At 38.8% G+C, this 21,033-nt stretch overlaps 7 protein-coding genes across 8 annotated transcripts; 2 read left to right on the top strand and 5 right to left on the bottom strand.

Moving 5' to 3' along the window:
* Positions 1–201: 201 nt before the first annotated feature.
* Positions 202–2,744, bottom strand: LOC18028251 (thiol-disulfide oxidoreductase LTO1). The gene is made up of 7 exons (XM_006412001.2): positions 2,598–2,744; positions 2,238–2,523; positions 1,520–1,776; positions 1,316–1,428; positions 1,037–1,184; positions 815–952; positions 202–739 (listed from the first exon to the last, which is right to left on the bottom strand). The coding sequence occupies exons 1-7, from the start codon at positions 2,694–2,696 to the stop codon at positions 650–652; spliced, it is 1,131 nt and encodes a 376-aa protein (XP_006412064.1). The 5' UTR covers positions 2,697–2,744; the 3' UTR covers positions 202–649.
* A 356-nt stretch (positions 2,745–3,100) lies between these two features.
* Positions 3,101–4,224, top strand: LOC18028252 (rhodanese-like domain-containing protein 15, chloroplastic). 2 transcript variants are annotated; one of them, XM_006411998.2, is made up of 5 exons: positions 3,101–3,325; positions 3,421–3,614; positions 3,707–3,777; positions 3,869–3,922; positions 4,025–4,224. In XM_006411998.2, exons 1-5 carry the CDS (start codon positions 3,162–3,164, stop codon positions 4,097–4,099), a joined length of 558 nt encoding a protein of 185 aa, XP_006412061.1. In that variant the 5' UTR covers positions 3,101–3,161; the 3' UTR covers positions 4,100–4,224. The 2 variants fall into 2 exon arrangements, with proteins under 2 accessions (XP_006412061.1, XP_024004710.1); XM_024148942.1 differs by having other exon boundaries at positions 3,869–3,926.
* A 29-nt stretch (positions 4,225–4,253) lies between these two features.
* LOC18028250 (serine/threonine-protein kinase STY17) lies at positions 4,254–8,870 on the bottom strand. The gene is made up of 15 exons (XM_006411999.2): positions 8,472–8,870; positions 8,029–8,143; positions 7,821–7,912; positions 7,606–7,722; positions 7,385–7,439; positions 7,021–7,131; positions 6,833–6,883; positions 6,436–6,608; positions 6,250–6,357; positions 5,883–5,956; positions 5,496–5,671; positions 5,220–5,315; positions 4,897–4,977; positions 4,717–4,770; positions 4,254–4,634 (listed from the first exon to the last, which is right to left on the bottom strand). Exons 1-15 carry the CDS (start codon positions 8,675–8,677, stop codon positions 4,470–4,472), a joined length of 1,674 nt encoding a protein of 557 aa, XP_006412062.1. The 5' UTR covers positions 8,678–8,870; the 3' UTR covers positions 4,254–4,469.
* A 2,084-nt stretch (positions 8,871–10,954) lies between these two features.
* Positions 10,955–11,543, top strand: LOC112082279. Its single transcript, XM_024149898.1, has one exon. The coding sequence runs from the start codon at positions 11,123–11,125 to the stop codon at positions 11,306–11,308; it is 186 nt and encodes a 61-aa protein (XP_024005666.1). The 5' UTR covers positions 10,955–11,122; the 3' UTR covers positions 11,309–11,543.
* A 72-nt stretch (positions 11,544–11,615) lies between these two features.
* LOC112081855 (serine/arginine-rich splicing factor SR45a-like) lies at positions 11,616–13,284 on the bottom strand (the record flags this gene model as incomplete). The annotated part of the gene is made up of 6 exons (XM_024148627.1): positions 11,616–12,099; positions 12,195–12,264; positions 12,669–12,818; positions 12,934–13,033; positions 13,148–13,177; positions 13,265–13,284. Coding segments are annotated over 6 exons (687 nt in total), but the record flags the coding sequence as incomplete, so codon positions are not given.
* LOC18028249 (serine/arginine-rich splicing factor SR45a) lies at positions 13,283–15,689 on the bottom strand. The gene is made up of 8 exons (XM_006411997.2): positions 15,566–15,689; positions 15,455–15,474; positions 14,963–15,109; positions 14,852–14,875; positions 14,638–14,737; positions 14,401–14,550; positions 13,919–13,988; positions 13,283–13,816 (listed from the first exon to the last, which is right to left on the bottom strand). The coding sequence occupies exons 1-8, from the start codon at positions 15,566–15,568 to the stop codon at positions 13,548–13,550; spliced, it is 783 nt and encodes a 260-aa protein (XP_006412060.1). The 5' UTR covers positions 15,569–15,689; the 3' UTR covers positions 13,283–13,547.
* A 351-nt stretch (positions 15,690–16,040) lies between these two features.
* LOC18028248 (phospholipase D delta) lies at positions 16,041–20,473 on the bottom strand. Its single transcript, XM_006411996.2, has 10 exons — positions 19,326–20,473; positions 19,056–19,172; positions 18,585–18,779; positions 18,189–18,494; positions 18,032–18,100; positions 17,756–17,903; positions 17,383–17,531; positions 17,126–17,275; positions 16,829–17,029; positions 16,041–16,553 (listed from the first exon to the last, which is right to left on the bottom strand). Exons 1-10 carry the CDS (start codon positions 20,274–20,276, stop codon positions 16,257–16,259), a joined length of 2,583 nt encoding a protein of 860 aa, XP_006412059.1. The 5' UTR covers positions 20,277–20,473; the 3' UTR covers positions 16,041–16,256.
* Between the last annotated feature and the right edge of the window lie 560 nt (positions 20,474–21,033).

Here is a 21,033-nt window from a genome sequence, read left to right as displayed (position 1 = left end):
TTTTCCCGCGCTGCCCTAAAGCGTTACGTTACGCTACGCCTCATCACATCATTAGATAACTGTTATTTTGGCTGATCTGTTCTTTACGCAAAACTAAATCGAGTTACATAACTTGATTTTCATATCTATCCAAAAAAATATTTATAAAAAGGAAAAAATAAAACTTTATCTACTGCGTATCAAACGGATAATAACTGCATATGTCATCTGCATATAACAATAATATAGATAAATTCCTATCCCTTACACCGGTAAACATACATATAGTACATGTACATATACACGCATAAATCATTTATACATACAAATACATCCATGTCTGACTCTTACATAAACCTCATTTCTAGGCATTAGACACATAATGTCACACTACTACAAGACTGCAGGTTCTCAAATTACAAGTAGAACCTAACCATTTTTATGAACCTAAAATCTTTATATGATGAAAGAGTGATGCTCTAGTTAAGGCTAAGAGAGAGTGATGCTCTAGTAAAGGCTAAGAGAGAGAGACCATGGAGTTCTCAGCCTTTTATGGCAATAATTAGCATTTTAATCACTTGCAACTGCATAGAATGCCCTATAACTATCAGGATCAAGCAAAGAACATTCACAGATTCACCTAATATTTTCTGCAACAATACAAAAAAATTTACTGAAGTTGATTGGCTTCATTTCCCTGATCAAGGCTGAATCCAGACATCTCCGCTAGTTCAGCGAGTTCTACTTCTCCGCTTAAGACCTAAATATTAAAAGAGGTGAAATAGGAACTGACGTGTGATGAAAAATGTACCAAGGATTCAGAGGATTTACTCACCTGACCGTTTATTATCCATGTTGGGAATCCTTCGATACCAGCATCTGAACATGCCCTGAATATCTTGGTTCCTTTCTTATATCCTTCGGGAAAACACTCCACGTAATTTAGTAGTTTTGCCGCTTCTCTTCCAAACATCTATAAAGATGGAGGGAACTTACATGAACATCGTAAATCCATGAACCTGGTTTCAGGTATACCGATGATGAATGAACTACCTACCTCTTTTTGCTCTAAGCAGTGAGAACACCAGAATGCTCCATACATTTTAGCTCCAATTGAGTTTAGATGTTTTGCTAAGCCAATAGCATAAGGGCTCGATGATGTAGTGATCTCTGTAGAGAAATATGGCAGCTCAATGTCACCTGAGCTGCAAGGAGTGAAACCAAAGACATATATTGTGATTAAAAGAGACCCCCTGACTTGACTCATTCATCCTCAGGCAGCTATAAGGTTGGTTGCCATCGGCCTTGCGAAAGAAAACTATGAAACCTAGATTACCGTGAAGGGATTGGTTGAGCAGTACTGTAGGAAGCAGTCAAGGAGGCAACTACTATGATTGCTAAGCATATCTGTAGTCCTACAACTTGCTGTATCTCTTGCAACTTCACATCCTACCACATCAAATAATCTGAAGTTCAGATGTCATCTTCACTCGAAATACAATAAATCTAAAATGTAAGAGAAACGGACATAAATGGATACCTTTAAAGAGAGGAAAAATAGACTAAACGATAGGAAAGCAGACACTAGGCAGTACAGGCACGATGATCCTGAGAGTTTTGTGCTAAGGATGTACAGGAAATATGCACTAGCAGATGCCATTGCAGTCGTGGTCGCAAATAACGCAAAACGCCCATTGGTCTTACTGATTCCAAAAGGTAGATTCCCTTCCCCGAGCTGTGTACTTAGAGCAGTTACTAAACCATACATACAAAATCCAATCACTGGGAGAGGAATACCTAGAAAAAATGATAAAGTATTGTCATTGAGTTCAGCTTTCAAACACATTAAACTTGTAAAACCAGTCCATAAGAAAATTCTGCCCCACAAAAAAAAAAAAAAAAAATGCCGGAGCAGAGGAAAAACAAAATAAACTAGAACTACATAGAGTGGAATGAAGCTTCTAGCACATATTTACAGACATTTTCAAATGCGAGTGTTGGACCTTGGCCGTATCATGAATTTTTTTTTGAATGCATTCCTACTTCAAGAGATCTACACGAATACAAATCTAAAAAACTAAGCTAAGCTACATATATGTTTCCAGGTGAATCTTTTACAAAGGCAACAGACAATACACACATCAAAATATACACTCAGGACTGCCTAAATTCATACAATTTTCAAAGATCAATTGCAAAATCCAATCAGGAAATACGTTTAAATCAAACGCTAGAGTCATTAAAGCGATGGATAATACCGAAAACGACAGCATAGTCGCTGTTTAGAACATCTCCGCAAGTGCCACCACCAACAGGGCAAAACGCATCGGAGCCAGTGAGCTTGAGGTAAGTCAAATACGCGGTGTCTAACATCCCAACACCGCCGATTCCGGTGTACCAGTTGTATGTCCAGCTGTTAGTAGATACTTCAGTTGCTGACGACGATGAGGAGGAAGACAGCAGCGACGGCGCCGAATCTCCACCATCTTCCGGCTCAGATGAAGAACACTTGATCGGAACCACCGGAAATCTCCGGTCCGAGACCTAATTGAGAGCATCTGACTTAAAATGACCGATCAATACTACCATCACAGAAGAAACAAATGACAAAAATTTACCTCGAGCCGTCTGGGTTGAAGATTCGAAGACGGAGGAGGAAAATCACGGACGCTGAAATGGAACTGAGGAGACGACACTGAAACGAACCTCGCCATCATCGTCGTCGAGCAATCGGTAGTCCACCATCGTTAAAAGCCTCACTAAGTTCATCTTCTCCTCAGCCTCCATCTCAGCCACTTGTTTCACAGTTGGGCCTAAGGCCCAAATAAATATTTATTCAGATCCATTGAAAGCTTACAATTGGGCCTATTTTGAGACGTACGGTAGAATCCATCCGAGTCAGCATTATCCTATTCTTTCACGAGTTACGACTTACGAGGCAACCGAGTTAGGACTTATCATGATGCTGATCCCATTCCACGCATGGCTTACATTTTGGAATCGACTTGCGCTACAAAATTGAATAATATCCGTAGAAGGATAGAGACTACAATAATCGGACATAAAATCTGACGTGGTACTGACTATCCAATACCCTTTGTGTCTGTATATATATACACACTCACGAGAAGAAGTAAATCTTCAACAAAGTATCTAAGAAAGAAGAAGAGAGAAAAAAAGAAATGGAAACAACGACTTTTAACACACCGACACGAATTGGAAGCTGGTCATCGACTATTTCTCAACCTCTACAAACGTGTGGATCTTTCAAGTGGAAACTACCAACGGCAAATTCAACAAGAAGAGGTGTCATTGTTGCAGATGTTCAAACTTCAAATATCCGATGGTGAGCGAAGTTCGAGGAAACTCTCTGCCGCTTTCAGATTATGAATTAGCATTAGAGGAAATGACTAAGAACTCTGTTTTTTTTTTCTGTTGAAGGCGGAGAGCAACAACGAGCAGAGGAAATGTTGCAGCAGAAGCAGGCAGAGTTCCTACATCGGTACCGGTAAGAGTGGCGCATGAGCTAGCTCAAGCAGGATATCGATATCTCGACGTGAGGACACCAGATGAATTCAGCATCGGACATCCTTCTAGTGCCATCAACGCCCCTTACATGTACAGAGTCGGATCAGGTTCTTCCCATCACAAACCGTTAGAATAAATAGATTCTTCTACTTGAAAAAAAGAAACTTTGAAACTAACACCAAAGCCAAAAATGTTGCAGGGATGGTCAAGAACCCGAGTTTTCTAAGGCAGGTCTCGTCCCACTTCAGGAAACACGACGAAATCATCATCGTAAGTTTAAAATTTTGGCAAAATCTCAAGTAACGCGATGAAAAAAATTGCGATTTTCTTTTATATTTTAACGTCTTAATAAATAATGCAGGGTTGTGAGAGCGGGCAAAGGTCTTTCATGGCGTCAACTGATCTTCTCACGGCTGTAAGTGCGATTCACTTCTACTTATATATAGAGCTTCGTGATAGTATCATTTTATCAGTTAAAACAGAGATATTAAGCGGTTTAGTGCTTCCTCGTCTACAGGGTTTCACCGCGGTCACAGACATTGCTGGAGGATACGTTGCCTGGACAGAGAATGAACTACCTGTAGAAGAGTGATAAGCAAACACGAGACCACTCCGTTTGTGATCTGTAAATACATGGATAATGTAAAATTTCTCAACACAAGTGTTTTATGCATCTAGATGCACTACCAAATAATACGATTACTCGTTTTACTTCTAGGCAGATCTCATACAATAAAGTAATGTACTGACAACGAAAACTCATAGCTCCCTCATTGATTCTCGTGTCAAAAGGTCAATTAAAGCAAATGATAAAGAACAAAAAAAACACAAAACATAGCCTCATAGACTTGAACTTTTGAGTAATTAAATCCACCTCCTAAACCATGAGCTAACTCATCTTTTCACAAATTGGCCCCTAACAACTTTCTAAACTTATTAATCTCCACATGCTTCATGGGTCTCTACCCAGGCCCGGTTCTGGTAGCAGTTACCTCTTGGAGTAGTTGCTTAAGCATTTCTATGATTTCTGCAAAATTCGGTCTCTGAGCTGGGTCTTGTTGCCAGCATTTCTCAAGAAGTTCAGTCAGTTTTGGGTGTGTTTGCTTCGGAATTTTCGGTCGAAGTCCCTGCACAAAAATTCAGAACTCAATGTACAAAAAGCTATCGAAGCACGAGGAAAAGAAATGTATAGTCCTTATAAATATATACCTTTTGGACAACACCAACAGCTGCTTGTAGTGGAGTCAGGTAAGAATATGGGAGCTGTTTTTATTCATTTTACGCCAGAAAAAAAATTAAATAAATAACAGTGCGTCAAATGCAGATGTTAACTGAGTTTAGCAACTTCTACCATTCAAATCCAGAGAGAGAGCGAGAGAGGAGACTTACCTCCCCAGTCAAAAGTTCCCATAGCACAATCGCGTAACTGAAGACATCTGCCCTGTAATCATACGGTTTGTGCTCAATAACCTGAGTTCAAAAAGTATATTGTCAAAGCAGAGAAATACAGAAACCGACCAACTCAGGAATTAACAAATGATCTTCACACAGCTGAATGTCATATTTCAAACTACATGTCTTCTCAAATGGGGCCAACTGTGTCTCGGTTATTTTCAGTTAAAACTCTCCACAAACATGTTTTTAGTTTCATACACTCCAAAAACCCAAAAAAAAAAAAAAAAAAAAAACAAGATGTACGAAAGCAGTCATACCTCTGGTGCCATCCATCGGTAGGTTCCTGTTTCAGCTGTCATGACCCCTGACTGAGTCTGCACTCTGGCAACCCCAAAATCAGCAACCTTCACAACCTGTTAAAAATAATGCAAAACATAAAGACATGTACCTGTATTATAATGAAGTGAACAGTATTTGTGGAGAGACAACAAATATTTCATAATTCCAAAGGTTTACATGCTGAAAGGCTACATAATCAGAGACCAAAGCATGCTGAAAGGCTACATAATCAATAACCAAAGAAGATGGCTTACTTCATGTTCGTCCATAAGAAGATTAGCAGTCTTAAGGTCTCTGTGAATAATATTGTTTTGATGCAAATAGTTCATTCCTTTCGAGACGTCTAGGGCCACTTTGAGCAAAGATTGAAGTTTAAAAACGCCTTTCTGTTTGTGAAGAAAATCATAAATGCTCCCCCGAGCCATGAACTCTGATCAAAAGGATAAAAATCAGTCCCCCGTGCATATATATATGAAAGCCAAAACTAGCAATTGAAATGTTACGAGAATAACATAGCAATACAAGAACCTCATTGTTCTGCTGAGTCAACTTTCTAACCAAGTATGCAGATACGGAACAGGCAGTAAACAATATAATCCAGATGAAAGTAAACTCTTATTCAGAATCTACTGAGAACATACCCGTCACAATGCAGAGGTTTGGTGACCGTGTGCATGCTCCGATAAATTGGACAACATTTTTATGACGTACTTTCCTACAAACAAGAAAATATCAGTAACTAGTTCTAGAAACGAACAACTGTCCCCAGAGAAAATCAGCATCTAGAATATGCATGTTAATTGCTTTAAACAGCATAGAGATTCTGACTGAGAAAATTAGCGCAAGTCCCTGGATAAAACGTTTCCTAGTGATGGAGAATGGTAGAGAAAAAATGAGAGAAAACTCATGTATATTTCTTAATACTGAATATAGACCGCGAAATGGAAATTTTAGAGAATTAAATAAAAGTACTATTAAGAGTATGAGTGATAATCGAATGTAACATACCTCATTATATACACTTCCTGAGAAAACTCACGGAGCATTTCAGCATTTACACGCTCAGGCTTCAGAATTTTGATAGCTACTTCCTGACTGCAATAGGTTCCTCTATACCTGCATAGACATCACAAATCACATATTTGTTAACTTCCTATCATAAACTTCAGAGATATTTGGAATGAGAAGACTCACAGTTCCCCATATGATCCACATGCCACTTTCTTTTCAATCTTGAGCTGTTTCATTTCAATTTCCCACTCATCCGTTCCATCCGTAGGTATTTCAACACAAGCAGGTACCAGCTCGTTGGTTGATTTGTCATGCTCAAAGAAAGTAATAGATTTCTGCTTTGAAATAGGTTGATCCTGCAGAGCAGCCATTGTGGAATATGGAGAGAGGACAACTATCAAGAGTTGATGCAAAACATAGCAACAAAACATCAGTACAGTGTCTCACTAAATTTTCGGGCGAGCTAATGCTAAAGCATTGCTTGCATTTTTAGATTATGATACAGAATGAGACATGGAGAGCATATGAGGAATCTCCTGAAGATAAGAAATGCTCATGACAATAAAAATATAGAAGATACCTTAAGCTTCCGTATCTCCTTCCTCAACGCATCTTTTAAACCTTCTGTCTCCTGTATTTCCAAAGTCATAAGGTTTTTAACCAGTTTAGTGATGATAGGGACACAAACGTCGTTAATTGCCAATATCTCTGTAAGTCATTCAATGAATACATAAAAGATAAAGTCCATGCAGAAAACAGAAAGCATACCTCCTGCGACCAACCATCAACAACAAAGACATCCAAAGAGTAACCATCAGCCGTAGAGAAAGCATGAGCCTCTTGAATATTCAATCCAAGTTCACCAAGCATGGAAGTTAACTGGAAAAAAAATATTTTCTCGCTCAGATGATGGCACATGCCAAAATTACCCACCCATTCTTACATGACAGTCTCTAATGGATCATTTACACCGATGAAGTTTGCGCAGTTAATTAGCAAATACGAAATGAACGAATTTGTATATTGGTAATCATAAACATCACTCTACTCAACAGAGGAGAAACTTTAGCACAATAGTAAAAGAACAACAGAGGTGATATACAGAAATCGACGGAAAAATAAATTTACCAACCTGACTAAGGAGTTTCGGCTTGTCGATGGTTGAAAAGGTGATTTCATGCATAGGTCTATAAGATAGGCAACAAAGGATAATATCACCGCTCATGGTTGTATAATAATATCAGGTTAACCTGAAAAACATGGGACCACGATTCCATGCTACAAAGATTTCCTCTTTAATTATATGCAGACATAACTGGAGCATATATAATAATTTTTAAGAAGAACTCTCACCGAGAATTAGGCAACTCTGGATTGACCGCACTATCATCGTCTTCAGCATGATGTTTGTAGGCTTGTGTAAGAGCCTCAAAATTCGGAGAAGAACCAAAAGTTGGAGGTGCAAGAACCCTTTGAACAGGAAGTAAGAAGATAGTCACAAAGGAGAAAATGCTAATAAAGAAACGCCTAGAGATCAGCCAAAATTTTATAGTAGTGCATAGCCATACCTGGTCGAGTGGTATGAGCTTTGAGCATCTTCCTTCACGGCGGGATCTGAAGGATCAGCGTCAGCAGAATGTCCATTAAATGTAGGGGAAACCTGTAAGAAAGAGGAACGCAAGTACCAATTAAGTCAGCAAAAAATTATTCAGTTTCGAACAAAGATTTCAGTATGGAACACGAAGCAAGCCAGAAAGTGGCAGATGCTTTAACTACCTGTACACAACGAACTTCAAAGACGGGTCTAGTTGCAGGATCTTCGGCCAATTTCAGCAATTTTTGATGAGTGAGAACATCTTCTGCTCTCTCAACATTTACATCCAGAGCATATCTATGAAAAAAAGAAGAAAGCATTCATCAATACTGATAAATGCCAAATCGAGAAATAGTGAATGGTGCAACTAAACTAGCAGACCAACAACTACACGCAGACAGAGCAGACGAAGTATCAATTGTCTTCAAACAATAAAATTACAAATCAAATTCAGATTAAAACAGAAATTTTCCGATGTCCATGATCATACCAGAAACCAAATTAGAACAAAATGATGAAAAAAAAGATCCAATAACCTAAGCCAGACACACAGAAAACTAAGACAAACAAGTCGCAAACCATTATAATTGATCGAAACGAAACCCCACAGATTATTCTAATTTACCGAGCGGGAAGACGATTGAAATGGAGCCAGAGCTGATCATCGAAATCAGGGAGATTAGCTTCTTCGTAATTCGATTCCTGAATTCGCTGTAGAACCTCTCCGTACACCTCGAGTTTCATACGATGTTGCCTAGGGTTTTCCTTGGACACAGAAGCCACGACGGCTCTGCTTCCGCAACTCTCCTCGGTCTCCTCCTTGATCGCCATCGGGACAAAATTCTCGGGCGGATCAGAAACGCGAAACAACTCCAGTTAAAAATCAACAGGGCGATTTCTTCTTCGATCCAAAAGCACGAAAAAGGAGAATGATCCAAGATTCAGCATGAGAGAGAGAGAGAGTGTGTGTGAGAGGAAGGAAGAAACTGGAGAGAAGAGAGAGAGAGAGAGAGAGGGATGTTTCGGTTGAAAGCCAGGGAGGACATGAGCGTTTCGTTGTGTAACACGTAGAGATTGTCCACGTCATCATATGGGGTCCACATAAGTGTGGGTCACGGGATTCCCTGTTTTTTTTTTTTTCTAATAATCTCTAAATGGATAATGGACAGTGTTGCTTTTTTGCATTTGACAAAAATGGGTGGTGCTCATGTTTAAGAAGAACAATAAAAGGCGACAAAAAAAAAAAAAAAGAGGATAGTGGTGCGTCTTCTTTTCTTTGAGACTTTGACGATATGAATATGATGACGTAGTCAAGTAGTTATGGGAAATGTTTTGTTTTTGTTTCACGCTTTATAACATAAAATTTTCGGTTCTTGATGAGGATCATCATATTTTCTGATGTCTTGTCATACCCATAATAAAACATTATTACGAAGAAGAAAACCCATAAAATCAATAATAATATAACGGCCTTCTAATCATAAGATTATGGCCTTTTTAATTTTAATCTCAACGAAGCAGATCATTCGTTTGTAAGGCCCGTTTGGCCCAAATTAACTTGGTGCGGCTACTAGGCTACCACTAAATTGACCCACGAGAGATCTATGCAAATTAAATAAAACTCCATTACTCTCTTAACGCAAGTACATAAAATGGCACCATTCGCAAAGGTAAAGATGAAATGGCGACAAAAAAAAAATGTGAACGAATATCCTATGAACCTTATTACTTATATCCATAACAATATCCAATATCTATCCATATCTTGGTTTACCCATAACAATATCAATATCCATATCTTGGTTCGGTAAATAAAATGCATATGAATATAAAAAAAATTAAAAAATTATATTCTTTTTTTTGTTAGAAAAAAACAAGAAGAGAGGAATATTTACACAGCTGTCAAAGGAAGCAGCTGACGTGGCAAAAACCAATCAACTATCAATGATTGGTCAGTACTGCTGCTTCTCTTCCTCCTCCAGATACTTTATTCCCTTCCACCTGTTCATGCTGACGTTCTTCTGCGTCTGTTAGGAAGGCCGCTCTTAATAAATTAGCAAATAACTAACAAACAAATTAAGTTTATTCTGATAGATCCTACATTGAACAATTTATGTAATTAGACATTGAAATTTCTGAAACTATTCGATCAAATTTTGAAACTTAATTGAATCATTTCAGAAACTTAAAAATCCCATTAAAGCTTCTAAAACTGTGCAGATGTTAGCCACACAAAAAAGTTTCTAAAAGTCTTCATTATTAAAAAAAATAATAACAGTCAAATATTTTTAATAATAAAGGCTTTACAGTTAAATCAAAAATAAAATTCTACAACAACAATTCATGCCAAGCACCTTCCAATATAAACCGGTGCAAAACAAAAATTGTCTACAAAAATTAGTAGACGACTAGAAATTCCATGCTAGTAAGAAAGATTATAATGTATTACAAATAAAATAATTAGCTTAAGATTGATGGCCGTAAGATGCGGAAAAGGTAAGATCATTACAATACAGCGTAGGATATGATAACAATCAGAGAAGGACATATATGTGTAAGCAAGAGATAAGCCGTTGTCTCGTCATGTATGATAGAACCACCTGAGACGCGTTTTTTTTTTTGTTGATTTCGGGGGATCAAATTAACAATAAATTAGTAACGGAAAACAGAAAATATCAACAATATGACGATGTGTTGTTATTCTTTACATTATACCATTATGGATCTCCATACATTATATCTGAACACAATTACACAAATATTAAATATACAAGAAGAGAAACTCAACTCTAGTAACATACGAGACTTTAGTATGTTTTTGTGCCCTATACACCAAGATAATTATTCCACATTTCCACTATTAATTAATAAAAGATTTAACTTTTAAGTAACAATGATAAAGCGTAGCGTACAGAATGATTTGATCGCGTAAGTACACAAACAAAAGGAATTAATGGAATTTCTTGGAGAATTCGTGAAAAAAGAAAGAAAGAGAGGTTAATGACGTTTAACGTCATCGCATCATCATTGCTCCACCACTCCTCTATTTATAGTCTTTTATCATTTCTTTATTTTCCTCTCCACTCTTTTCACATTTGGTCCCTTTCATTTTGCTTCTTCCTCTTTCTTTTTCTTCTTCTTTCATTTTGCTTCCGTCTCTAGAGAACAACACACAACAAAAAAGAAGAAAACGCAAAAGTGTGAAGAAAACACGCAAGTGTGAAGAAACGAAAGTAAAGAGGGGAGAACAAAAGGCCCAAAAAAAAGGGTTAGACGATGGGGCAATGTTCATCGACGACAAAGATGAGGAGAAAGAGGAAAAGGGAAGAAGGAGGTTGCAGTGAATCGATGGAGAGGAATAAAGGATGTTTAGCGATGGTGAAAGAGAGGCGTTCTAGGTTTTATATTGCCAGAAGATGTATTCTTATGTTGCTTTGTTGGCACAAATACGCCAATTCTTGATGAGGTTTGTGTTTTTCTTACAAGTAAAGATACAAAGGTATATATTTATATACGATTTTGGATAACTGTTTTTATCACTGTTTATAGCTTTCTTCTTTGAGAGTTTTTTTTTTAAGTTTCAAAGTTCCCAGCTTTAAAATTTTTCTTAGAGTTTTTTTTCTTTTAAAGTTTGTAAGTTCCAATCTTTAATTTGGAATCTCTACCGAGTAGTTTCAAACAAGTATCTGCGTACAATCTCAAGATTCTGATCAAAAAAGGATATTCTGATTCACTCAAAAACATCAAGTGTAGAGAGTTTGTTGTTTTTACTTCACTACGTTTTGCAACATACATTCAAAAAGCAAACAAGAGAAGAGACACAGAAACCAAAAGCGTCAACCGACAGAATCTCTGGGGTATTTTAGAGATGATCAATCACACAACCTACATCAACATAGAAGTTCTTGTATTCCTTTGTCAACAGAGCTAAACAGGTCATCTCGAGTCACGGGGTTGATACCTTCTCTCTGACCTTCTCTCTGACCTTCTCTCTGGACTTCTTCCATAAGGAGAGTAAGACCGATCTCTTCTGGAACTTCTTCCACCACGAGGTGAATGGTCACGTCTTGGTGACTTTCTTCCATCACGAGGTGAATAGTCGTGCCTTGGTGACCTTCCTGCATCACGAGGCGAATAGTCCCGTCTTGGTGACCTTCCTGCATCACGAGGCGAATAGTCCCGTCTTGGTGACCTACCATGTCCATAATCATCTCGATCATAGTGCCTCCCTCGAGTGCTACGGCCTTCTCGGTCTTTTTCCAAAACAGAGAAAAATATCACGCAACAAGTTAGCAATCTTTTCATTTTGCTAAAAGACTCAATAGTTTTGAACAGAAACTTCACTTACCATTTTCTCTGGAGCTTTTCAAGCCAAGATAGTGGCCAGGAGTGGGAGTTCTCGGGCGCTTTCTTCGGGACTGAGGATAACACAAAGTAAATAAGCCTTATGTAATGGACACAACTTCCAAGTTACAAAAGCCCCATGCATATTCAAGGAAATAAGATGCATCCTAGGCTGACGAACACTTGACTAATAGTTGTTGAAACTTGATAATGTCCTTTGATTAGTTGAGAGTTGAGGCAATATAGTTGCTTATGATTAGTTGGTTCAGATCATTTGGAATAGCTGATTAAGCTGGAGATTGGATTGATCAAGCTGTGTTTCACTTAATGATGGTGTGGTAAGGATAAGTATCATCTCTGATTGTTGCCAACACTAGCTTGATGCAATATTTTTCTGAATGATCAGAAAACCTCCAAGTTAAACAAATAACGAACATATCATATTGCCACCAAAATCAGTAGAGCATGAAATATTTACCTTTTCGACAGTTATGTATCGGCCTTCTAGAACAGACTGGTTGAGATACTTAATGCACCGCTCAGCATCTTTAAGGCTATCCATTGTAACAAAGGCAAAACCACGAGACACACGGGTGCGAGGCTCGGTCACAAGAAAGCACGACGCAACCTATGGATACAAAATTAGTTAGTCAACCACATGTTAAACGATTGTATGCTAAAAAATGCTGAGACAAAATAGATTAAAACTGGCAATATGAGGAAGGAGAATCAGATGATTTCACCTTTCCTTCCTTGGAGAAATGTGTTTCAAGATCATTCTCAGTGACCCTTGTAGATAGGCCAGTCACATAGAGAGTGGTACCAGGGTTTTCAATTTCAGACCTGTCGATCAAAATTCATTCAGATAACGAAAAACAAAACATTAGAAACCATCAATCCAATCGCAGACTACAAAACAATGCAAACTCAAATGGAAAAAGAAAGCTAGAGCTTAACCTTCCTCGGCTTCTTGACCTTGACCTTGACCTAGAAAGAGTAATGAAAGAAGATTACCACCCAATATCCTTCCAAATTTGTTTGTAGTGACATAAGAAACTTAACGCAATAACCAACCTTTTATTTGGTATCTCTACCGATTAGTTTCAAACAAATATCTGCGTACAATCTCAAGATTCTGATCATTAAAGGATATTCTGATTCACTCAAAAACATTGAGTTTTGTTGATTTTACTTCACTACGTTTTGCAACATACATTCAAAAAGCAAACAAGAGAAAGAGACATAGAAACCAGAAGCGTCAACCGACAGAATCTCTGGGGTATTTTAAGATGATCAATCACACAACCTAAATCAACATACAAGTTCTTGAATTCCTTTGTCAACAGAGCTAAACAGGTCATCTCGAGCCACGGGGTTGATACCTTCTCTCTGACTTTCTTTCTGGACTTCTTCCATAAGGAGAGTAAGACCGATCTCTTCTCGAACTTCTTCCACCATCACGAGGTGAATGGTCACGTCTTGGTGACTTTCTTCCATCACGAGGTGAATAGTCGCGCCTTGGTGACCTTCTTGCATCACGAGGTGAATAGTCCCGTCTTGGTGACCTACGGTGTCCATAATCCTCACGATCATAGTGCCTCCCTCGAGTGCTACGGCCTTCTCGGTCTTTTTCCAAAACAGAGAAAAATATTACGGAACAGTTAGCAATCTTTTCATTTTGCTAAAAGACTCAATAATTTTGAACAGAGGTTTCAAACGTTCACTTACCATTTTCTCTGGAGCTTTTCAAGCCAAGATAGTGGCCAGGAGTGGGAGTTCTCGGGCGCTTTCTTCGGGACTGAGGATAACACAAAGTAAATAAACCTCATGTAATGGTACACAACTTCCAAGTTACAAAAGCCCCATGCATATTCAAGGAAATAAGATGCATCCTAGGCTGACGAACACTTGACTAATAGTTGTTGAAACTTGATAATGTCCTTTGATTAGTTGAGAGTTGAGGCAATATAGTTGCTTATGATTAGTTGGATCAGATCATTTGGAATAGCTGATTAAGCTGGCGATTGGATTGATCAAGCTGTGTTTCACTTAATGATGGTGTGGTAAGGATCAGTATCATCTCTGAATTGTTGCCAACACTAGCTTGATGCAATATTTTTCTGAATGGTCAGAAAACCTCCAAGTTAAACAAATAACGATATCGAACATATCATAATGCCACCAAAATCAGTAGAGCATGGAATATTTACCCTTTCGACAGTTATGTATCGGCCTTCTAGAACAGACTGGTTGAGATACTTAATGCACCGCTCAGCATCTTTAAGGCTATCCATTGTAACAAAGGCAAAACCTCGAGACACACGGGTGCGAGGCTCCATCACAAGAAAGCACGACGCAACCTATGGATACGAAATTAGTTAACCACATGTTCAAAATGCAGAAACCTTGCAATATGAGGAAAGAGAATCAGCTTTAGATGATATCACCTTTCCTTCCTTGGAAAAATGTGTTTCAAGATCCTTGTCAGTGACCCTTGTAGATAGGCCAGTCACATAGAGAGTGGTACCAGGGTTTTCAATTTCAGACCTATCAATCAAAATTTATTCAAATAACGAAAAACAAAACATTAGAAACCATCAAATCCAATAGCAGACTACAAAACAATACAAACTCAGATGGAAAAAGAAAGCTAGAGCTAACCTTCCACGGCTTCTTGACCTTGACCTAGAAAAAGTAATGAAAGAAGATTACCACGAGACATCCTTCCAAATTCTTTTGTAGTGACATAAGAAACTTAATGCAATAACTAACCTTCCACGGCTTCTTAATGGAGATATGGGCCTTGGCAAAGATCTCGACCTAGACCTTTCCCTCGGCATGGACCTGGACCTGGACCTAGATATGGACTGGGGCCTGCGTTGTTCTTTCCGGGGTAAGGGTGACGGAGATCGTGAATCCCTGATGGAGAAACCAAGCAAAAGATTACACAATCGTTTACAGGAAATAATAAGTTATCTGCAACATCTCTCACTAAGACTTTCTTACTTCAAAACACCATCTAACTAGGCTTATTTAACAGTCCTATGAGCAAGAAGGCATCAACATACAAATCAAGTGCAAAGAAAGAAGAAAATCCAGAACTAGATCTTTAACAAGTCAAAATTCTCAAATGTATCCATCAGATTCACATCCTACGCAAAGTGTGCTGCAATTCCACATTGTAGAAACGCGTAAAACCAGAAAGAGAACGGTTTGAAATTAACAGCGATGAAAAATGCGAAGCAATAGAAACTTGAATCTAACCTTTCTTTAGGAGAATCCGCCTGCAAAATCAGTTAATTAGCTCAATTTATTCGAAGAAAACCAAATGAAGATCAACGAAAAACGTAATGACTGATAGTCGTCGAAGCTTACCATTGCAAAAGAAGCAGTAGAGAACGCGCAGATTGCGATCGGGACGGAGAGAATTAGGGTTTTACTGTAAGCAAGCGTAAAATCAGTTTTTCTCTTCCCCCTTGTCTAGTGTCTAACTGTCTATACAGATGGATTTTTTTTTTAATTCTTTTAAATTTTATATTACACGAGTAATAGTTACATGTGGCAAGACTCACTTTTCTTATGGTGCATTCTTCAACAAATTCGTAACCTAATCCGGATTATAATTTTGGTCTGTGGTTGGTTCATTCATTCCACCTCGGTTCGATTTGATTTTGGCTGCATTTTCGTCTGAATACCGAAATAAAGCCGAAATCAACAAACAGAATTAAAATGGTTATATCTATGAATCTTCGGTTTAACAGAACGGAATATGTACTTCTCTGGTTAGAGAGATCCATCTGAAATTAAAATAACAGTTTCTTTATTTAGTCAAAAAAAAAAAAAAAACACAGAGCATAGTTACTCGTATTAACAAAAACTCAGAAGAAAATATCCTTATAATATTTTGCCTCCACAGTCTACTCTTTGCACCGCATTGGACGACGATCACAAAAGAATAAATAAAACAACAACACAGTTAAAAATGTACAACTCACACAACACTTTTTCAGCTTTTTCTCCAAGGATCGAAAGAAAAATGCTAAGAATTACATTAACATCAACAGTTTTACGTAGTTAAAGTATCAGGGAGAGCCATGGAATGAGCTCCAATGATCTTACCACCAACATCTGGGAAGCTTTCGTAATCAGGAAGAGAGCTCACTTTACCATCAATGTCTACTTGAAGAGGATATTTAATTAAGTGACCTTGTAGCTCTGCGAATTCCGAATCTATGAACTTTTTCCAGTTTCCTTCAGCGATTCCATTCACGTGCTTCACACATTCTAGATCAGCAGGCTTCATGAATTCATCTCCAGTTTTGCCTAGATGCTCTGCCCATAGTGACATTCTGTATCCATACACCTGTCCGATAGATATTTCAGCAAACCTCTTAATGTGTTATTCGAGATTTTCTTTAGTTGCTTACATTACAAAGAGCAGAAAAACACAACTTCTCAAGCATGGCTTTTTAATGCTATCTCAACCTAACTTTTCCTTCCTTTACTATCTGTCTGTAATCTAGGATTCAGGATCTTGAAACTTAACCCCCATGTAGATATTATATAGACTCTATCAGATATAGAAACCCTTTTGAGTTTGGTTATGGCATAGATGATGATAGTAGAAGGAAGGCAAACCTGGCCACGTGGGTGTCTTCCCTTGTTAGCCCATGTATGGTGGGGTTGATATGCGCCCATGGCTATTTCGGTATCTTTCGTGCCCGCCATAGATCTTTGGTTGATATTAGCAGATCCCATGAGTACGTACTCATCATCTACTATCATCCCCTTTGCGTGCACGTAAATCATGAAACGCTGGAATTTATAAGAATCCGATACCTGAAAATGCAGTTAAAAAGATCATGAGTGATTTTTTTCTATCTGTAAGCTAGAGTTTTTGAGCACGACGCAGTTCTTAGTCTTTGAATATTATACCACACTGCCATTGGTGGCTGGCATGTCATCTGGAAGTTGCTCTCGTTTACCAAGGCAATAAAAGTTAAGGTAATCGAGAGGATGAGCATCTGACTGCACCGATTTCAGTTCCCGTGCTATAACATCATACATCATCTGCATAGTTTGGCTCTGCAAACAAGATGGTTTTTTACCAGACATGTTAGTTTCTCTTGAAAAGAAATCGAAGAACCAATTCTAATATCAATGCTAATCTTACACTCAGCTAAAAGTCTTACCTGCCAATATAGAATTTCTTGCACAGGTCCAGACTTTGGGTCGCCTTCAGGCCACAGTGGTATGACGACATATACAGCAAATCTTTCTTTAGCTCGGATTTTACTAACAATCTTTAGAGCCAACTCCATAGGAATTAGATTGTCAGCTCCTGCTCATTCAAAAGAACGAAAGATCAGAAAATCCACCGGCAAAAAAGTTCATTCACTTTCGTTTATACAGATGGAGAATACATCCCAGATAACAGTCAAGTGAAAAATAAGCCGGGGCATACAAAACTACCAATTGAGAACAATTCTAGACTATAGCCTCTGCAGAGTGAGCATTTTAATTCCTAGTCTAAGAACTGTTCTCAACTCAAACATTACGACGTACCTGCATCTTTATAAGAAGGCCAAGCATAAGAAGAACCCAGGAAATACTGGTTCTCGATATATATGAAATGCTGAGCAGATCTGATTGTCTGGATGTATGCAGTTTGGATGCTTTTATCTACTACAAGACGCTTGGCACACTCCAGATGCTGCAGTAAATTAATAATTTTGAAGACTTAGTAGTGCAATTAATAACATGTTGCAACAATGGCTTATAAACAGCAATTCCATTGTCAAGGATCATTAGTAATAATAGCAAAAAAGTTGATCTACTAACTTGGGCCTCAGCTTCATCTTCATATTTTGGAAATCCTTTCACGGATCCTGAGTCGATAGAACGGAATACCTGAAAGTCAAAGAAAACCGCATGGTTAAATCAAATCAACAAAATTCATTGCGTGAGAAATATTGTTATGGAAGGAATCTGGAAATACCTGAACATGCCAATTCTCAGGATCATCTTCTTTGGAAACGTAAACAACTGGATCGTCTTCTGGAACAATTGAAGTACCATCCTTCAGATATTTAAACACTGGACTTAGAATCCATGATATGCGTCCTATCCGGATCAACGCATCATCTTGCCAGTGAGTTTTCCCCTTTAAACGTAAGCTAAACTCTTTCCATCGTGTTGCCTTTCTCCACCGCTGCTCAAAGTTTATGAGAACATCATATGCCGCAGGTCCTTCTAGCCTACAGTGCAAATCGTGCCAAGGTTGTCTTGGAGCCTTGGTACCAGCCTGAGGAAGTAGAGAAAGAATGTGAATCAGGAGTATGTAAGGAATGAGGTTTCTAGCTTGAAAACAACCAGCGAATAATCATATACTCACTGGAAATGTAGGATTGTGAAAATCATCCTTAAATACAGAGTCAAGATCGCGTAATATCCGGTGCTCAGGTGTGTCATAGCGGCCGTCACAAAGATCTATACCTCCAATAAAAGCTGTGACCTTGCGATTATTACCAACAGCCTGAGTGTCTACAAGAACACACTTCTGATGATGCGTGAAGAGAGTGCCAACAACCTGGGAATTAAACAAAAGAATTACACTTGTGAAAAGAGCTATGCCAAGACAAATCGTCACAACATTTTGATACACACATGTGAAAACAGCCGTTAACTAAGTCAATGACAAACGATGGCAAACTTAGAGATAAGGCATCTCTTAAAATTGAACACAAATCACATTTACTAGTCCCAGCTCAATAAATAACTCCTATGATGCGGCGCTAAACCCCCTCGCTAGAAAATATCAACATCAAACTATTATGAACACAAACTTTCAAGAGCTAAGACTTGCCTGTTGTTTGAACAACCCAAGCTTACTGCTGGCATAGCGGGGTGACAATACGCATATCACAGAAGAATGCTTGAAGAACTTCCTAGTCTCTTCATCATGTGTCCCCATAACTCCAGCCTGCACAAAAATAAATGCCATACGACGTATCTTAATATACCAAATAGCCTGTCTAAACATTAATTATCCTCACCAAGAAACTTGAATTCTTGCAAATTTGGCACACAGCAAGAAAGCTAACGTGGCAAATATGCTTGTAGAAACAACACTCACCGTGCTTATCCCGAACTTATCATGAGAAGTCTTATCGTCCCATACAAGTAGCAAAACTCGAACACCCTCTTCCGATTTGTATTTCAGCAACTCCCCAAGCGTCAAATCACCACCTCTAGGTAACTTCCTTGTAGGTTCCCTAACCAGCTTCACCTTGTGGAAGACAGACCAGCCAACAATGTAAATCATATGGTGAGCCTCAGAAACGGCATAACATATATCTTCCCAGCACTTGCCGTGCTGGTAAACCTTGCCGTTGTCCAACCCAATCTCCGGCAACATTCCGTCCATTACGTGAGCGTCCTGGTAAAGCCTCACCTGACTTCCCTTCCTCACAGGGAAATAAGTCCGTTTAACACCTTTACGATCCGGATCGCCGGCGATTCCAGTGCGGTAGGTGTGGATCTGATCGAAGGGAGTAAATTTCATATCGATGAAGAGAGCAGTTTCTTTCTTCGGCGGTTTTCCCGAGGCGCCGAGCACGGGAAACCAACCGGAAATGCGTTCGCCGGATGCGATATCCCGAACGGGGATCTTAGCGGTTCCGATGATCTGCGCACCGAAGACATCGTCGTCCTTGACCTGGAACTCGAGATAAGAGAGCGGATGCGCGACGGAAATGACGAAATGCTCGTCCCAAAGAGGATCCTGGGCGTTTTTCAAAACGCGCGTCCGAGCAAGAGTGGCTTGCGGGACGACGACGGTGACGTAGGGGTCACTGGTGATAACCTTCCGGTGGCCGCGGATGTTCCTATCACCGGATTTCGCTCCACCGTCTCTGTCTCTGGGATCTTCATCATCGGTAGGTGTAGTACAGGAGTTACAAACGGTGAAGCAACGGCGCATATGTTCTGAGAACATATCCATGTTAGGTAATCTCCTCGCCTGAACAATTTTCAAATCGAGGTCACCGTGTAAAAGCATCACATCATCCGATACTTTCTCCGCCATGGTTACAAATCAGGCGGAGGAAATGAGAAAAGGTGTTGAGCAACGCAAGAAGAAAGCCAACAAAAACCGAAAACCCTAACGAACAGGGCTCGGTTGTTGTTGCTGCTGCAGAAACGAAGGGTGAATTTGAAAGTTTTCTTCTCTTTGATTTTTGATTTATGTTTGTTAAATCAATGGAGTGAGAAAGTATTTTTTTGTCCCTTTTTTTAGAAATTTAAATATTTATTGTTAGGTGATGATTTGAGAGAGAAAGAAAGGGAAGGAAGAAGAAGAAGGGACACGTGGAGGCACGACGTAATGGGAGTGGTTCGCTTACCGACGACATAAATATCCATCCCTTTGTAGATCTGAGAGAGCAGTTGCACACGTTCTGCAAAGTCGCTTCTTTAATTGGAAGAGCGGGTTTACACTTTGCTTAATCAGTTAACAAGATCTACTGATGACGATTTTGATTTTAGAATGTTGTGTGTTTATCTTTCTTAGACTTACAAAAGGAACCAATATAATAATGGTCAATTTGATAATGAATGAATGATGATGTGAGGAGGTCCTCTCTGTGTTTAGACAAATAAAAGGTTAGTCAAAACAGCTCTGATAGATCCATCCACCATATCCATATTTGATTATTCTTCCAAGCTTTACATCAATTATTAAGACAATATATAAATAAATAAAAGTTGGGCAAATGATGAATCACATAAAATCCCAATAATTATTCTTTAATGGGGGAATAAAACAAGAAGTAAATTGAATAAAA

This window comes from Eutrema salsugineum, unplaced genomic scaffold, assembly GCF_000478725.1.
Source record: "Eutrema salsugineum unplaced genomic scaffold, Eutsalg1_0 scaffold_1, whole genome shotgun sequence".
Taxonomy (NCBI): domain Eukaryota; kingdom Viridiplantae; phylum Streptophyta; class Magnoliopsida; order Brassicales; family Brassicaceae; genus Eutrema; species Eutrema salsugineum.
Note: the sequence above shows the minus strand (reverse complement) of the source record. Positions and strands in the feature narration are given on the sequence as shown.

Coding starts and splice junctions, on each gene's coding strand:
- LOC18028252 (XM_006411998.2), top strand. CDS start 3,162: ATGGAAACAACGACTTTTAACACACCGACACGAATTGGAAGCTGGTCA. Junction 3,615..3,706: donor CATGTACAGAGTCGGATCAG/GTTCTTCCCATC, acceptor AAAATGTTGCAG/GGATGGTCAAGAACCCGAGT. Junction 3,923..4,024: donor CAACTGATCTTCTCACGGCT/GTAAGTGCGATT, acceptor CCTCGTCTACAG/GGTTTCACCGCGGTCACAGA.
- LOC18028248 (XM_006411996.2), bottom strand. CDS start 20,276: ATGGCGGAGAAAGTATCGGATGATGTGATGCTTTTACACGGTGACCTC. Junction 19,173..19,325: donor ATAAGTTCGGGATAAGCACG/GTGAGTGTTGTT, acceptor ATTTTTGTGCAG/GCTGGAGTTATGGGGACACA. Junction 17,904..18,031: donor AAGATGAAGCTGAGGCCCAA/GTTAGTAGATCA, acceptor AATTTACTGCAG/CATCTGGAGTGTGCCAAGCG.
- LOC18028250 (XM_006411999.2), bottom strand. CDS start 8,677: ATGGCGATCAAGGAGGAGACCGAGGAGAGTTGCGGAAGCAGAGCCGTC. Junction 7,132..7,384: donor AGCCGAAACTCCTTAGTCAG/GTTGGTAAATTT, acceptor TTTTTTTTCCAG/TTAACTTCCATGCTTGGTGA. Junction 4,978..5,219: donor ACCGATGGATGGCACCAGAG/GTATGACTGCTT, acceptor TTTTGAACTCAG/GTTATTGAGCACAAACCGTA.
- LOC18028249 (XM_006411997.2), bottom strand. Junction 15,110..15,454: donor GCGGATTCTCCTAAAGAAAG/GTTAGATTCAAG, acceptor TTTCTCCATCAG/GGATTCACGATCTCCGTCAC. Junction 14,551..14,637: donor ATTTTTCCAAGGAAGGAAAG/GTGATATCATCT, acceptor TCGTATCCATAG/GTTGCGTCGTGCTTTCTTGT.
- LOC112082279 (XM_024149898.1), top strand. CDS start 11,123: ATGGGGCAATGTTCATCGACGACAAAGATGAGGAGAAAGAGGAAAAGG.
- LOC18028251 (XM_006412001.2), bottom strand. CDS start 2,696: ATGATGGCGAGGTTCGTTTCAGTGTCGTCTCCTCAGTTCCATTTCAGC. Junction 1,429..1,519: donor TATTTTTCCTCTCTTTAAAG/GTATCCATTTAT, acceptor TTGATGTGGTAG/GATGTGAAGTTGCAAGAGAT. Junction 1,185..1,315: donor GCTCAACCAATCCCTTCACG/GTAATCTAGGTT, acceptor CACTCCTTGCAG/CTCAGGTGACATTGAGCTGC.